Consider the following 14,823-nt stretch of genomic DNA (forward strand, 5'->3'; position numbering starts at 1 on the left):
TTCGCGGAGTCGTCGGCAGATGGGGTTAGAAAGACCGCGAAACGGTGCTGTTTGAACTGTTGCACCACGCTTTATACTTTATCGACGAATTTCGGTCTCCAGCCCAGAGATCTTCAATAGATAACAAATTATTTGCTCTTTGCACGAAGCTGAGAATATTCTTCATTTTACATTGCAAACTGTCAATTTTCCTTATCACGAAATCAATTCTATTTCTTATTTCTATCAACTCTATATATATATATTTATTATATTTATCATATATATATTTATTTTAAATTATTTATTTTAATAATCATAGCGTACGTCTCAGTTAATCATTCAGAAATGGCGAAGGCATTTTTACCTTGCAGCGTAAAAATATCTAAGTCCTCGACGACCCACCGATGGCCCTGCACGAACATTTTTTCACCGAGGCGAAAGTTAATCATTCTGTTTTAATTACTTGGATATAATGAGCAGAGGACGCGACAGCTGAAAGCTATTTGCAGAATTAAAATAATTAAAAGCAAACTCCGTGTTTACAGAGAGTCGCTGACGCAGTAAAAATCTGTGTTTATTAAGTTTTAGCATTGAAATCTACGAACTGGAGTGGTAAAATGTCTTCTATGGTGCAGAAGCTTCTTGAGGAATAAATTGTTTATGCAGTTCCAGCATCGAACATAATCTTTTCTAATAGAACATCGATTCAATTATTAAAATATAAATTTCGTAGCTCCAAAGCTATTAATTTATTTTCTGCTATATAAAATTAAAACACAATATTGTGTTACATGTATCTAAACCTCGAAAAGAAATTAATAAATTTTCTCTACTTTTCAAATTAATCTTGCATATTATATGTACTACATTATTTAATTAAATTAACTGCGACCAGAGCGACACCTTTGTACAAACTTAACACGACCACAAAGGGTTCAAGGGAGTTCGAAATAACGTTCCCCATTGTTTTTTTTTTGCAATGGTAAATGTCTGACAAAGATTTATATCATTGTCAGACGACGCGCGAACGCTTCCGTGAATGTATTTTCTCGATCCAAAGTGCACCTGCTCCTTAAACATGAGTTACATCATCATCTTCATTAACGCCTTCCTACATGCAAATGCAGAAATGTTATGCGTACCATTTAAATGCCACTGCTACACGCAGGAGCAATGATATTCTCTTACTGCGAAGTCTACGGTGAGAAACGACGAGCTCCGCGATAAAATCAGATCTTTATAAAAACCCTGTGATAACTCGAGGCGTGGTGGAAGAAAAATGTTAAAAAACAACGATGACAGAGTGGAATATTTTTTTAAGTGGCTCGTTTTAGAAGAATCTTTTTATAATTATTTTTTGGTGCATGTATATGATCGAGTCAGCGAAATTGATATATTATATGATATAATCTAGTATATTACAGTATAATATAATTGTAATATAATATGATATAAAAAATTAAATTGACTAATATAGAAGGAGGCCTTGCGCCAGTTTGAGAACAAATGGTCGATTAAAAAGCCTTTTTATTCGCGAGTGTAAGACCGACGCGGAAAACATCAGAAGTAACAGGTGATCCGGAACAGTCGGCGCTCGGTTGGCCGACCGGAAGCGTTGCCCTAGGTCATTGTCGAACCACGGTTTCCGGTGACCGCGAACGGAAACGCTTGGCAGCGTGCCCCGGCGACGGAAAATCTGCGCGAGCGCGGATCACCATCGGCACGCATGTGTCATCCACGTTCGGTATCCGCAAGAAGTTTCGTTCTGCGAGTCGTCTCGCGCGGACCGTTCCCAGGAAGCGCGCGAATTCCGTCGCGGAAACCACGAGAGATTTACTTTTTTTTCCGGAACGGGTGAATGCGACCACGACACAGACGTGACACAGTCGCACGCGAGTACGTCCGCCCGCTGTAACCGAGATTGCAGAGGACCGGCTGACATGTCGGTGTTCGCCTGTTGCATACGTCGGGTGAGTTTTCCTCGAATTTCCCGGGGCCAATCACGCCTGAGTGCGCGAACACATTTCGAAAATGACCACCCACGCGTTCGCCTGAATCTAAGCAGACGAATACGGTTGCATAGAAGTCCAGTGTCATCTCCTTTTACACCTCGTTCATCGGCGTCGGTCGTGCCTATATACTTTACTATATTATTTTATTTTCATTATTGATCCTACGTATTTTATTTTATTTTTTAATGCTTCGTTCCAACGTTGCAAAAGGGGTCAAAAAGGGAGAAGCCTCTTCCGTGCAAAATTTTAGCAGCCAATGGAATTCTTCTGTCGATATCCAGTAACATTACAATTTTCTGATTATTATCGTTGCCAGAAACGTTCATTGCAGTTTCAGCGATACCTTTCCAGTCATTCCGCAGCGATAATGGTGTTATCAGTATTTCTAAAATTATTTTTGCGTGTATATTTTCCTCGTCAACAAGTCCCGTTATCTATTCTTCGAAGAACAGCTTCAAATAATCAGTAATTATACGAATTAGCTTTATTTTTAAATCGTGGAACTCTTGGTTCAATTTTCCTCCATCTTAATTATTCAGCCTCTTCATTATTGCAAATAATAACGATATATTTCACAGATGAAACCCCTATTAAATCTCGATTTATCTTCTCATGCTAGATTAATAATTTCTCGAAAATAAAAAGAAATTTTTATTAGCACTATTAATTTCTAAATGCTAGTGCTATTAATTTTTAACGTAGCTTCGCGATGTTTGCGCATAAAAATCAAGGATACCTGGCCATGATAACGCACCTGCACCAAACCGTTTGTACAGGGAACGTTGTGCTAATCGTCGTCATCCCGACAGACGCGCGATTGCAAGAACGGAGCGAAATCTGGTTGAACGTGTACTTCTTTCCGTCGAATAATTATTTTAACGAGCAGAGTCGCGCATGCAGCGACACGGCCAACATATTTCGGACGCTTGTTATATTAATAAAGCGATTCTTAAAAAGTACGAAACTCGTGTTATATTTAAGGGAGAATTATATTTATTTCTTAGGGCGAATTATATTTATTTCTTAGGGAGAATTATATTTATTTTTCCGGGAGAATTATATTTATTTTTTCGGGAGAATTATATTTATAAATATAATTTTCTCTAAGAGAATTGCGTTGGAAATAAAGTAGCAATTTTTAGCGTCGCCCCAGAGTCGACTGTAAAGAGTTAATTATTTTAATTTGCAGTCTCGAATCACTGCCAATTATCTTGGCGACAAATGCATTTAATTTGTAATCTCACTTAACCGCTTATCCTAAAAGAAAGATAATAGAAATAACAGTAAGCAAACCGCGATATCGTCTAAGATTAACCCCTTCCCTTCAAAGCGCTCGGTATTTAAATCTCTGCTGTCGTTCTGGACAGTCTAAAATACTCGCGCTTTATACTAATCGATAGATTAAAATTTGCCTTGTGTTCTGTGATTAAATATCTAAGTGACAATTAGGTGAGTAGATCTTTTTATATCGATAATAATTTAAATCTCGCTGACTAAATTAATAAACGCTGACTATCTGATTTTCAAAAAATTTTCTTTGAAAAATAATGGTGCTAACAATACCGAAAAATTTGAGAATATAGTTTAAACATTGCAAAATATTGTTTCCTTTGCTAGAACTCGATATCTCGCCTCCAACAGTATTGAATTAATTATTAAAAAACATTTATCAAAGCCACCCTCGAACGATCAACCCCTTGCACTATTATGTCTCTCAGAGCTACGTTAATTACAACTATTTCGTCTTTAATTGTTTCTAACGTCCCTGTTGTCCTCGTTTACTTTAATTCCCAGATTTCGACGACAGGTGATTCAAATTTTATTTCGATTTAATAGAAATAATTGGCAGCCACATTTATCGAGTCGTGCACGAGTCTGACTCGTTGTTACAGCGCGAGGGGTCGAAAAGAACTCCGCACCAAAACCGAGAAGCTAATCTAGCAGAGCCAGACGCAACGTTAACCTTGAAAGATAAAAAAGACCTACGAGAATTCAAGTTCACGATGCAACGTCGTAGAAATCACGACAGCGTAGAGCGATAAGGTTGATCGAGTCGTCCTCTCGCATCGTAGGCGCGGATCGTCGCGCGGATTCAGGGTCCGAAAAAACGCGGCTTTAAGAGGTCGCTTGTTTACCGGCAAAATAAAAAAATCGGTGTCGCGTCGATTCCTTCCACGAGCACGGGCTAGGCCTTAATTCTTGCTCACCCCTGTCGCTCAGGTGGCAGAATCGGTAAACAGAAAAAATGGAAGTTAAGTTCGCGCGTTTACCGGGGCGGCCGCCGGGGACACCGGGAACGTGTTCAGCGTAACTCGCTTAGGGTGAACGGATACATTTTCCGCTACTTAACGGATTTCATGCTCAACTATCAAAGAGATCGCGTCCTTGCTCTAATCAGCGCGCGTATTAATAGAACGCGACTTGGGTTTTTTGCAAAATTTTCTTGGAATGGTCTCCGATGCGACCGCCGAGAGAGATCCTTCTCTTGGGACCGCGGCTACGCGCAGAAATACTTCATTCAGAGAGGAAACGCCTGAGAAGAAGGCGGCCACCCGGCTCTCCATCAAAGAGAACCACGCGCCGTGCCTTTTTTTAGCCTAAGACGCTTCGAGCGAGCGCAGCTAGCTATGATCTAATTCATTTCACCCGAACCCTTCTTCTTCTTTTTTTTTTATAAATCGACGGCTTCCTGACCGATCGGAAAAACTCCACCGCCGAAAATCGGCCGGCGGTATCTCTTTGTTGTCTGCTCGATCTTGTTCGAGCGTCAACCCTTTTATCGACAAGGTCCGACAGCCGGCCCACATCGTCTCTTGCTGCACACGTTCCGAAACATTGTCAATCGATTGGAATTTTTTAAAAAACATCCGACGCTTGCGATCTCGGTTTTGAAGTTACGTTTGTCGAGCCATGAAAAGAAGAAGAATAGGAGTCTGGGTGGTAGTATCGATTTCCTGCTGATATTTCCCGTGATCCTAAACGCGTTTTTCGATTACCCTGTTTTCCCCTGTGTCGAACAGTTTAATATTGGGTCGACGCGAAAATAATCGCGATTCCGATGCATCGACTTTAAAAACGGTGTTTGCGGTTCGGCTTCAAACATATTTTTATATGCGATCAGAGGATGGAACGAGATCTTCTGCCGGAGCGCTTTGATTAACGTTAACAGCAATTTTTATTGCTACGTGTCTCGGTTTTAACTCACTCTAGGAAATCAATGATACATTAATAAATATTCTCAAATACGTAGCTGGAATAAATATTCTCAGATATAACTCTAATTCCTCGTTACAAATTTTCATAGTTAAAATACCATAGAATCATGTAAATAATATATTATAGTTGCCAAAATATTTTATAAAGTCTCAAGTGAATATTGTAACAGGTTGCACGAATAAAAATTAATAGGAACAAATTAAGAGCACGTAGAAATTCGGACTAAAAATTCGTCAGCGATGCTGGGTTATTTCTGACACCAGAACCACTTAGCTTCTTCTTCATAGTGTCTAAAATATCCTAATTTAACCTCTAATTATTAACGTTAAACAGCAGACGACTTTTTCGCTTTGTAAAGCAAGCAAAAATATTGTTTGACTCCTTTAACATTGTTATCCTCTTTGGAGACATAGCAAAAAGGTTAACAAAGCTGTACAGTTCACCGTCCTATAAAACACATCCGAGCTCGTTCTGTTTTATGGACATTCTATGGCATTCGTGCGAGTACAATAACTAGTTCGATCACCTGCGAACAATCGTTTAGCTTTTGAAAAACGCGGAACTCCCAAATGGAACAGATAATCTTTTCGATAATTGAACAACCGCCAGGCATTCTCTACTCAGAGAGCAACTCTGCTTTTATCAACTCGCTATCAGGGATCGTTACAGTGGCACTGATTACGCACAGAGTGCTGTAAACAATATCTATGTGTTAACAAATATTTAAAGATGTCAGCTGACTCACTGTCTCAGTCGAAATTGCATAGAATAAAGAGCAAAGCTGATCGAAGCATAGAAATATTCAATAAATGCATTATTTATTACATCAGACGTTGGAGAATGGGAATTGATGGTACCGATGTCTTGTTTATTCATCTAAGAAATTTATAAAAATCTCCAACGCGTGATGTAGGTTGTGTAAGAAAGGAAACAGTGGGTGAGAAGGTATTAGCATCGCTTTGAAGACGGTGTAACTCTTTCAACCCCTTGCACTCGAGTGGTGACTATAAGGCATCGCTTGAGATTATTATACAATGTTCTAATAAAATTGTTGTGCTATCAGATCTGTTTATTTTTATAAATTACGACACCAATTATCTAGAAACAAGTATCTAGATACCGCAGGTCATCCAAAGTAGTTTTAGAGTTGGAATTAAAATAGCTTCGAGTGCAAAGGGTTGAAACTATTTTATAACAACTTTTTAAATTTTATTTTCACTACTGTTTCACCATGGATCATGATCGTAGCTTTAGACAGCCATCTTGAGGCGAAGCTGTTGCATTCTAGATGCATTTGATAGCAAATTTCTCGAATGAAAAATTTGAAAAAAAAAACGAACTTTTTTCAGAATAATCGACGGATGGACGATGCAAGGCAACTGGCGCTGCTGAAGGAGGCGCCGGAGATCTCATGGGAGAACACATTAGGGGCGCCGAACGGTGTCCCGTTCGACGAGGACACCAAGGATCTGTTGAGGAAATGCCTGGACGTCACCGCGCCGTCGCCGACGACCCTGGCACAAATCATCAAGCGAAGCGAGGTGTTCCCTATAAATTTCCCGATTAAAACGACCAGGTGCTCCGCGCTGCGAGACAGAGGAATCAGCGCCGAGATCCTTGAGGTTCGTCCTTTAAACTTGGCCAACCGTGTTTCCTCGTTTTCCAGACGCTCTCCCTCGATTTAACGCGCGACCGTCGCCTTCTCCTTCGTTCGTTTCCTTATTTCTACATTCCGCTTGCTTTAATTTCATTTTACGTTCTTTTTCTGAATTCTTTCATTGTGCCACAGGGTGCAGATTTAAACTTCCTCTTTGTGTTTTTCATTTAATTCGTTGCTGTGGTTTCATTATCCCCCGTCTTCTTTAATTCCAGATGAACGCGAACTCGGTTTATCCGGTGATACACGAGGCGATGCTGCCTTTGCTGGCGCGATGGCTGAAGCACAAACAATCGAACGGCAGCGCCATCGAGAGATCGATGTACAAAGATATGGGACTGATACAGTTTATTCATCGTTTATTGGAGAAACGCGCCGTGCACTTCTATGGGCCCGACGATCGATGGAAGCTGATCGATGGTAAAACGGGCGTAGACGGATGGGAGAGCGTTGGTACCGATCACGAGAAGGAGCCCTTGGTTAGTGTCCCATTCGCATAATCGCAGTGCTATCATGTCGAACAATCCATTTAAACGATCTTATATATTACCAATTTTTTCTTAAAGAACAGAACATGTTTCTCTGAGTGAAAAAATATTGTCTGGTTCGAAAAATAATTTCGTTCTTTCGCGAGAAAATTGGACGATTTTTTAGTGCCTAGAGCAGATATTATTTAACACTGATGTCAGCACTTTAATATCCATGCTGAAGAGATTAATTTAAACTCTCTCTCTCTCTCTCTCCTTAAACATTTTACCATAAGAATTCAGTTCTTTCGTTTATCCAATCGATTAACGCGGCGATTCTTCGCCGACAGTCGAATGGAATGTCATAGTGACCCGAGTCGGCTGTATGTAATTTATTTGTTATAAAACCGCTTTGAACGGGCAACAAAAGCTCCGATTGAGGTCCGATAGATTAGCCATTCAACGCGGTTCCCATCTCGACCACCCTCCCCCTCGGTTTTTATCGAATCGTTTTAATCGAGGGCTTCAAAGCCTCTGCGACTCGGCGCGCACCGACCCCGTACACGTGAAATGTTTCAAGACCGAACAATGTAAAAAGACGTGGCCCAGAACCGCGTCGCGTTAATCCCCCACGCGATTAATTTCCTTTCGATAAAGTCGACCGCGGAATGCGACTCCTTCAGATTTAAACGAACTTACCCGGGGATAGATAGGTCGATTACATTTTATTCGCGCTTTGAGCTCGATTCGATCTCCTTTCCTCGATAAGTATCCTTTAACTAGGGGAAGACAATGCTGCGGGAATTCCGGACGATTCTGGCGGCGAGCGACGTTCTCCATGACGAAAATTCTGAAAAGAATTAAATAGAAATTATTTATATAAGAATAGTATAATACAGAAGAAATATAGCAATAGTATAAAATCATAGTACAGAAACATTAAAAAATTATATAGAATATCCTGAAAAAAGCCTTAATATAATTGGAATTACCTCTGTGAAAAATTCAGAATAAATTCAGACACAATTAAAATAATTTTTGTGGGAAATTCAAGAGAAATTCTGGAAACAATTGAAACTATTTCCATAAAAAAATCTGTAAAAAGATTCGAGTACAATAAATGATATGAGTGGAAAGAATTCTGTAGGCATCTGAGACGAATTTTTTGATCGACAGGTCCTGACGAAATGCTTGTCCTACGACGAGATCAAGTTGTCGGCGATGCTGACGATGTCCTCTCACTCCGAGTTCATAAACGACGGCTCGCGAGAGAACAGAGGCGTCGTGAGTACCGATCCAGACTCCATTCAGCCGCGAGGAGTCGTTATAGGTGTCGTGGGAACAAGGTTTCGCTTTGTTTATTTCACGCTTATCGTTAACAAAAGAACCTATCGCGTACACGCCAGCACGTTCCGTTACCGTCACGGGGAGGCAAGCGTTTCACCTTTCCTACCACTGTCCGCAGATTCGAACGTCCACGCCTCATGGAGTACCAAGACATCCTAATCACATCTCAACAGAACACCGTAGACAATGGGTGAGTCCTAAATTCCATTGCGTTCAATGAAAATTTCGCTTTATCAATTTTTCCTAGAATTTAAATTCAGTGGAACCAATCAACGATACGGGCAGACATGCGACCGTAATTAATTAAAGAAAGATATCCTATTCGAAGCAACTATTCCATAGGATAAAGCTCAGTTCCATTAATTAACTCGCCTCTAATTTGTCACTGATTTTTAATTAATAATTCTTCAACAATTCTATCTAAAAGAAAAAATTGCTGCGAATTTCTCAAGGAATCTTTCACTCCTCGGAAGTACCATAACTTTTAGTCAACTATAGCACTTGTAGATGTTCGAAGCAGTCTACATAAGGGGATGATTAACCCTACGCGGTTCTTATTGTTCAGCTACGGTCCTCCCAGCTCGAACAGCTCAAACGAACAACGAGGGCTGCGGCTGATGTGGGCGAAGTTTTACGGCGACGAGTACATCCCGGTTTACGACGATGCCGTGAAGCGAACGAAATCGAAGGACAATAGGAGATACTTGACGTTGTCGAATCAGAGTATCTTCGACATCGAGAACTACATGAAGAGGATCCTCGTCAGCGTGGAGATCATTCTTCTCGAAGCGAACACGCGAGCCGAGAAACAAAACACGACTGCCTTCCTGCATGTTGTTGGCTTCGGTCTCGGTTAGTATATTTATTCAATTTTATAGTTATTTGTATTTACATATACATTATATAATGTAGTATAGTATAATTATTTTTTATTTACCTATTTATTATTTTGTGACTAATAGAAAAATTAATACCACCGAAAATAACGTAGGAAAATAAAAGGAGAACAATTGTTCTCAAAGCAAGGACTAAAGAAAGACAATGTTTCCAGGAGTCTGGGGTATAATCCAGGATCAAGAGATCTACTTCCTGAAGACGTTCGAGATCGCTATCAAGAAGATGAAGAAGAAGCTGAAGCACGTCTCGGACATAATGTTCGCGTATTTCACGCAGCAGAAGTGCGGCGACGTGGGGAACGGCGACTATCTCGGAGGTACGCGCACGAGTTTCCATGATTCACCATTCGCCTAACGACGTGAAAAACAACCCCTAATTTATCCGCAATCTTCTTCCAGATATCAAGATTCATTTCGCTATCAGGGAGCCTCACAGCCGATTGCTCAGATCTACGGACGCGAACAAGCTTCTCGTAGTGACGTACGCGTGGGACGGGAACGCGCTGCCAGGTCTGTCTGATTGTTAGAAAATTATTGCATAGAGGAGAGTAGCCTAATTTGAAGCAGGATCGAAAACGAGACATCGTCGATCTATTACATTTTTTATCGTAGATCTCTTATATGTTTTATATTGTATATCTTATATATTTTTATTCTTTTTCAAACATCAGCCCTTAAATATTTCAATTTTGATATAATTGTGTTGAACTTCAAATATAATTTTAATATATTACCAGTTAGAGTGTTGCCTGTTCAAAGGGTTTAAGTTGGGACTAATTTAGGCACTGGTTCAAAAATTAAAACTAAGCGACACTAACTTCGTCCTAATCGGATCATTGTTCTATAGGAAACGAATTTTGGAGCGGATTCCTTTCGTCGAGCGGAGATCCAGCAGCGGCGTGCAGCAGCCAGGTGGCTGAGCTGCACACGTCCAGAATTAATCCGAAAGCTTGCGGTGCCAGCTTGCACGTGGCCTCAGCCGAACACGGTATTTTACACATATCGGATTACGCGAAGCTACATCTTACTTAGGTGAGTCTCCCGATCTCACTGGCGATCGAAGAAGAAGATCGCGAGCTGGAGAGATTTAATTATTGCAATTCTTACATGGAATTCTGAATCACTAGCACGATATGAAATAAAAGAAATCTCTCCAGACCGAATTATTTCTCGATTCCAAAACCCAGCGAGAATTTCGTGACAAATAAAATCTGTCCCTCAGGAGCGGGCCTGCCCTTTGGGCACCACCGGTCAGCGAAGACCATCCCGTTCTCCTCGGAATCAGAGGAGCCGCAGCGCGGACGTAGACTGTCTGAAGAAGTACACGGAAAGACGGGTAGAGGACCGTAGACACACAGACGTGGCGGACACGAGCAAGCTGGACCCGTCCCGATGGATCCCGCTGACGAAGAACATGAGCCGGAGCCAGCCGACGACCTCGAAGAAGTCTCCGCAGTCGTCGCGAGACGACGAGAAGCGTCGCTCGGTGACGATGAACATCGAGGAGACGATTAACGAGATATTGCGGACGAGCGCCGTTCCGGTGCCGAAGAAACTGACCCCGACGAAGGAGGAAGAGACGATGAAGGAGGCCGACGAAAAAGACGAGACAACGACGACGACGACGACGACGGCGTCGACAGCGACGATAGGAACGACGACGACAGGGACGTCGACCGCGGCCCCGTTGTCGACCATGTTGGCCTCCACTCACAGAACGACGACCGGCCGCAGCCATAGCACCGACGTCGGCCGTGCTAAAAACGAAAAGCCCGTCGAGGAACGAAGGCATACGGAGGCTGATCCCCGAATGATCGCGACGAGGTTGACAGAGCACATTTTCCTAGTCAAAAAGAAACCGATGCCGTGAATCACATGCTAACACTATAATTATCGCCGTTTAACTATGATAATCGAATGAATAACTATGCGTTAAACTTGCCGTATGCTCGTGTTTCTACCGAGCACCTCGCGAGGTACGAAACAAAAGCTAACAAAAAATATAACAGAAAACGTTGCACTAAACCCCCGTTCTCAAGTCGGATATCGTCGTAGCGAAACAAAAAAAAAAGATAAAGATAAAGATAAGATACGGCTACGTTACTATGTTTGTCGTATGCGAGTTCGATGTACCATACGTGTATGTAATAGTCGATGTCGGTCGTTCTGTGGAATAGAAACTAACAAAAAAGATTATGAAAATAATAATAATAGTATTAATACTAATAATTATGATAATGATAATGTATGTGGCTGCGAACGCAACTCTCGTTTGATTTCGGTAAACGTATTATAAATATGCATACATATATAGGATATATTATATCATACGCATAAAAGGGAGAAAGGCAAAAAAGCAAACGAAATGATCGATAAATAAATTTAACTGGGCCGTGTTCTGGCGTGTTAGAGCGCGATCCGGCTGTTCCGAGTTCTCGACAATGGCTTTCTGAGTACCAAATACCTTTAGGTGGCTACCGCCAATTAACACCTCAAGGTTCCGCTACGACGCGTCCTCGCCGTTCACCAGGATCGGCAGCACCGATATCACGAAATTCGCGGCGGCCAGGTGGCTGACCTTCGTCAAGAACCCGTCCCCGTCGGCGGTACCGCGCACGAACCAAGAACGCAAGCCGTCCTCGGCGACGGAACCGGGTTCCGGGGACGAGCAGCGCAAAGATACGAGAAACGTCTCGCCGAAATGGGAGCCGATGAGGAAATTTTCGCCGGTGGCCGCGAACAAGCTCACCAAGGACGCTGCGCAGGGAAAAGGTGAGAAGCGAGATCGATAGACAGGTAAACCGAGGAGGTCGTGGATGACTGGGCCAGATGTCTTCTGTCGAAACGCCAGGGAACCCGAGGATCCTCCGTTTCACGAGAGTCTAACGCGGAGGATCGCGTAGTAAATCTTTCGCTACTCGTTTAAGGACTAGTCTATCGTTATTTTATAAAATTACATTAATTAGTCAACTATTGTAATGAATAATCTAATAATTGCAGACACGGCAGAGTCTAAACGAGATTCGCCATCGTCGAAGCTCTCCCCCGACTCTGCCGAGCAATCGCAGAGGCTGACGCAGCGTATGCGTGATCTGTACGATTTCAAAACGGAGAACGAATGGCCGAAGAGAGCGGTGAACGCGCGCCGCGATAACATATGGATCAGCAAGAGCAGCAGCGAAGAGGATCGATCTAGCCAGCCGCCTGTTCGCAGGAACAGCCAAGACTTGGAGTTCAACGACAGGGTGAACGTGATCAAGGTACGATTAACCCGACCAATCTAGTTTCCAGTCTCCCATCCGTCGAACAGCGTCTGCAAACAACAGTAACAAATATTAATAATCATTATAAATAACAGTAACAAATATTAATAATAATTAAACCTGCCAAAGCTGACCCTTGACCTTTGCAGCTAAAGGACACGAAGGTGAAGTCCGTGTTCCAAGACGCGCAGGAACCTGCTGCTCCGAAGGAAAACCCCAAGAAGACCTCGGAGATCTTCAACAGCGAGTACGAGGAGCGTCTGAGGAAGTTCAACGAGCGGCTCCGGTTCAGCGAGGACCTCGGCGTGGCGAAGCCGAAGCTGAAGGAACGAAGAACGTACTCGGACGACTCCGAGGAGAAGGTCCGTCGGACACGATCGGCCCGATCGTCGCGGTCCGATAGCGTGCAAGAGGGCCGTCAGCCGGCGGAGAGGAAACGCGACTCGGACGCTAGCAGCAAGTCCAGAGGAAGCTACGCGGAAGTCAGCCCTGTGAAAAGGGACTCGCGTACCAGCGACGCTAGCTACGCGAGCGTAGGGACTTACGCGAAACGGTCCAGCGTCGACTGCAAGAGCACCAGGAAGATGGTGGAGCTTCCGCCGCGCAGAGCCTTCAGCGAGAACGAGGAGAGGCCGACGACGCCTGTGCCGCCCGTCGAGTTCAACGACGATCGCCATGCACGATCGAAGGTCCTGTCGGAACGCCAAAAGAGGGACAGCACGAGATACAAAGTGTACCTGACGTAAGCCGACGAATTTCTACGAAACTAACCTGCTCCGACTGTTCCTCCCTTGCAACGTGTTGGAAGCCGACGTAAGCAGGCGTGGGGCGCTGCTCTGGCCCGGTCAGATGGCAACGAAACCCGCTCCGTGCGACGCTCATCTGGTCAGGGGATGGATGGATCTCTTATGGATGTGGGCGCCACCCCTTGGAACTTGGGATACTGTAAAACGAGAGTTAATTATCTTCTGTGATTTTTCTGCAAAGCTTTGGGGTTCCACGGCTTTAACAGGATACAAAAGGGGTGAATGAGGGTATTCAAGGGCACTCTGAGAAGTTTAAAGAAGATAGACGAGTATTTTATTGCTATCTACCTGAAATAGCAAGATAGAGAAGTCCTCTATTGTCGTTGATATTAAGTCATCGAGGACTGATGGCTTTTGCACAGTGGAATCCAAAATGACGGGGCAATCCAACGTGCTCACAGGGTTCCATACGAAACGAGAGATAGGATAGCCTTCTGAAAAAGTTTAATATAATTTAATCAAGATCGTAAGACTTCCTGACGTTGTTGAGTCCAAAATCGTGGCTCCAAGAGCAACTTGGAACACTTCTTGATAAGTCTTCTATCATCACCTTAAAAAACGAAGCTCATAAATCGTCAAATTTTGGAGATCCTTTGGCTTTGATATATTTTACTCGAAAATGGCGTCTCGAGGGGTAACCGAATTACCTCTGCAATTAAGAGCTTCCCCACTGCCCACGCCTGAGGCATCGTCAACGAAAGTATACGATACTTTACGTTCGACCAGGGGTTTCTTTACAGCTCGTAAAAACAAATTATCGATATAAGGTGTTACGTGTAATTGTTGAATGGTCACCGAGTCCTCCACCCTCCCATAAGCAACCCCATTTTTCCACGTTCGATGTGTGTGACTTTGATTGACGGTGACCAAGAGATTTTTTTGTTTATATGTGACGATGACGTTTTCACGAAATTATGATGGATGTGTCGATGTATCTTTTAACGAAGCGTCGGCGACGCCTTGGCAACCCCTTGGTCAAGGTGCTTGCCGACAAATGAGGATACAAATTAATACTGTACAAACGATGTAACACGGTTTAACTAATAAAATATTCTTTGAGAAAGACTATCAGGCGATTCTCGACGAGCGACCACGCCAATTACCGGCTTCGTGTAAAATAAAAAATGTCTGCATCAATTTCGAGACGTGGGAGCCCAGTGGATTTTTTAAATAATTT

General features: G+C 42.9%; 2 protein-coding genes across 3 annotated transcripts; both read left to right on the forward strand.

The window, feature by feature from the left end:
- Positions 1 to 1,488: 1,488 nt before the first annotated feature.
- LOC144468806 (ADP-ribosylarginine hydrolase CG3568) lies at positions 1,489 to 10,938 on the forward strand. Of its 2 annotated transcripts, none has more exons than XM_078178540.1 (10): positions 1,489 to 1,952; positions 6,560 to 6,832; positions 7,083 to 7,346; positions 8,511 to 8,680; positions 8,800 to 8,871; positions 9,247 to 9,533; positions 9,733 to 9,894; positions 9,977 to 10,087; positions 10,425 to 10,609; positions 10,800 to 10,938. In XM_078178540.1, exons 1-9 carry the CDS (start codon positions 1,923 to 1,925, stop codon positions 10,607 to 10,609), a joined length of 1,554 nt encoding a protein of 517 aa, XP_078034666.1. In that variant the 5' UTR covers positions 1,489 to 1,922; the 3' UTR covers positions 10,800 to 10,938. The 2 variants fall into 2 exon arrangements, with proteins under 2 accessions (XP_078034666.1, XP_078034676.1); XM_078178550.1 differs by lacking the exon at positions 1,489 to 1,952 and adding an exon at positions 3,374 to 3,443.
- LOC144470504 (uncharacterized) lies at positions 10,794 to 14,747 on the forward strand (the record flags this gene model as incomplete). Its single annotated transcript, XM_078181737.1, has 4 exons — positions 10,794 to 11,401; positions 12,048 to 12,349; positions 12,578 to 12,837; positions 12,990 to 14,747. Coding segments are annotated over 4 exons (1,767 nt in total), but the record flags the coding sequence as incomplete, so codon positions are not given.
- Positions 14,748 to 14,823: the final 76 nt, after the last annotated feature.

This window comes from Augochlora pura, chromosome 1 (genome assembly GCF_028453695.1).
Source record: "Augochlora pura isolate Apur16 chromosome 1, APUR_v2.2.1, whole genome shotgun sequence".
In the NCBI taxonomy this organism is placed as follows: Eukaryota; Metazoa; Arthropoda; class Insecta; order Hymenoptera; family Halictidae; genus Augochlora; species Augochlora pura.

Excerpts from the sequence above, each read along its gene's own strand:
- LOC144468806 (XM_078178540.1), top strand. The coding sequence starts at position 1,923 with ATGTCGGTGTTCGCCTGTTGCATACGTCGG. Across the intron at positions 7,347-8,510 it reads ATCACGAGAAGGAGCCCTTG|GTCCTGACGAAATGCTTGTC; the intron begins GTTAGTGTCCCA and ends TTTGATCGACAG. Across the intron at positions 8,872-9,246 it reads CAGAACACCGTAGACAATGG|CTACGGTCCTCCCAGCTCGA; the intron begins GTGAGTCCTAAA and ends CTTATTGTTCAG.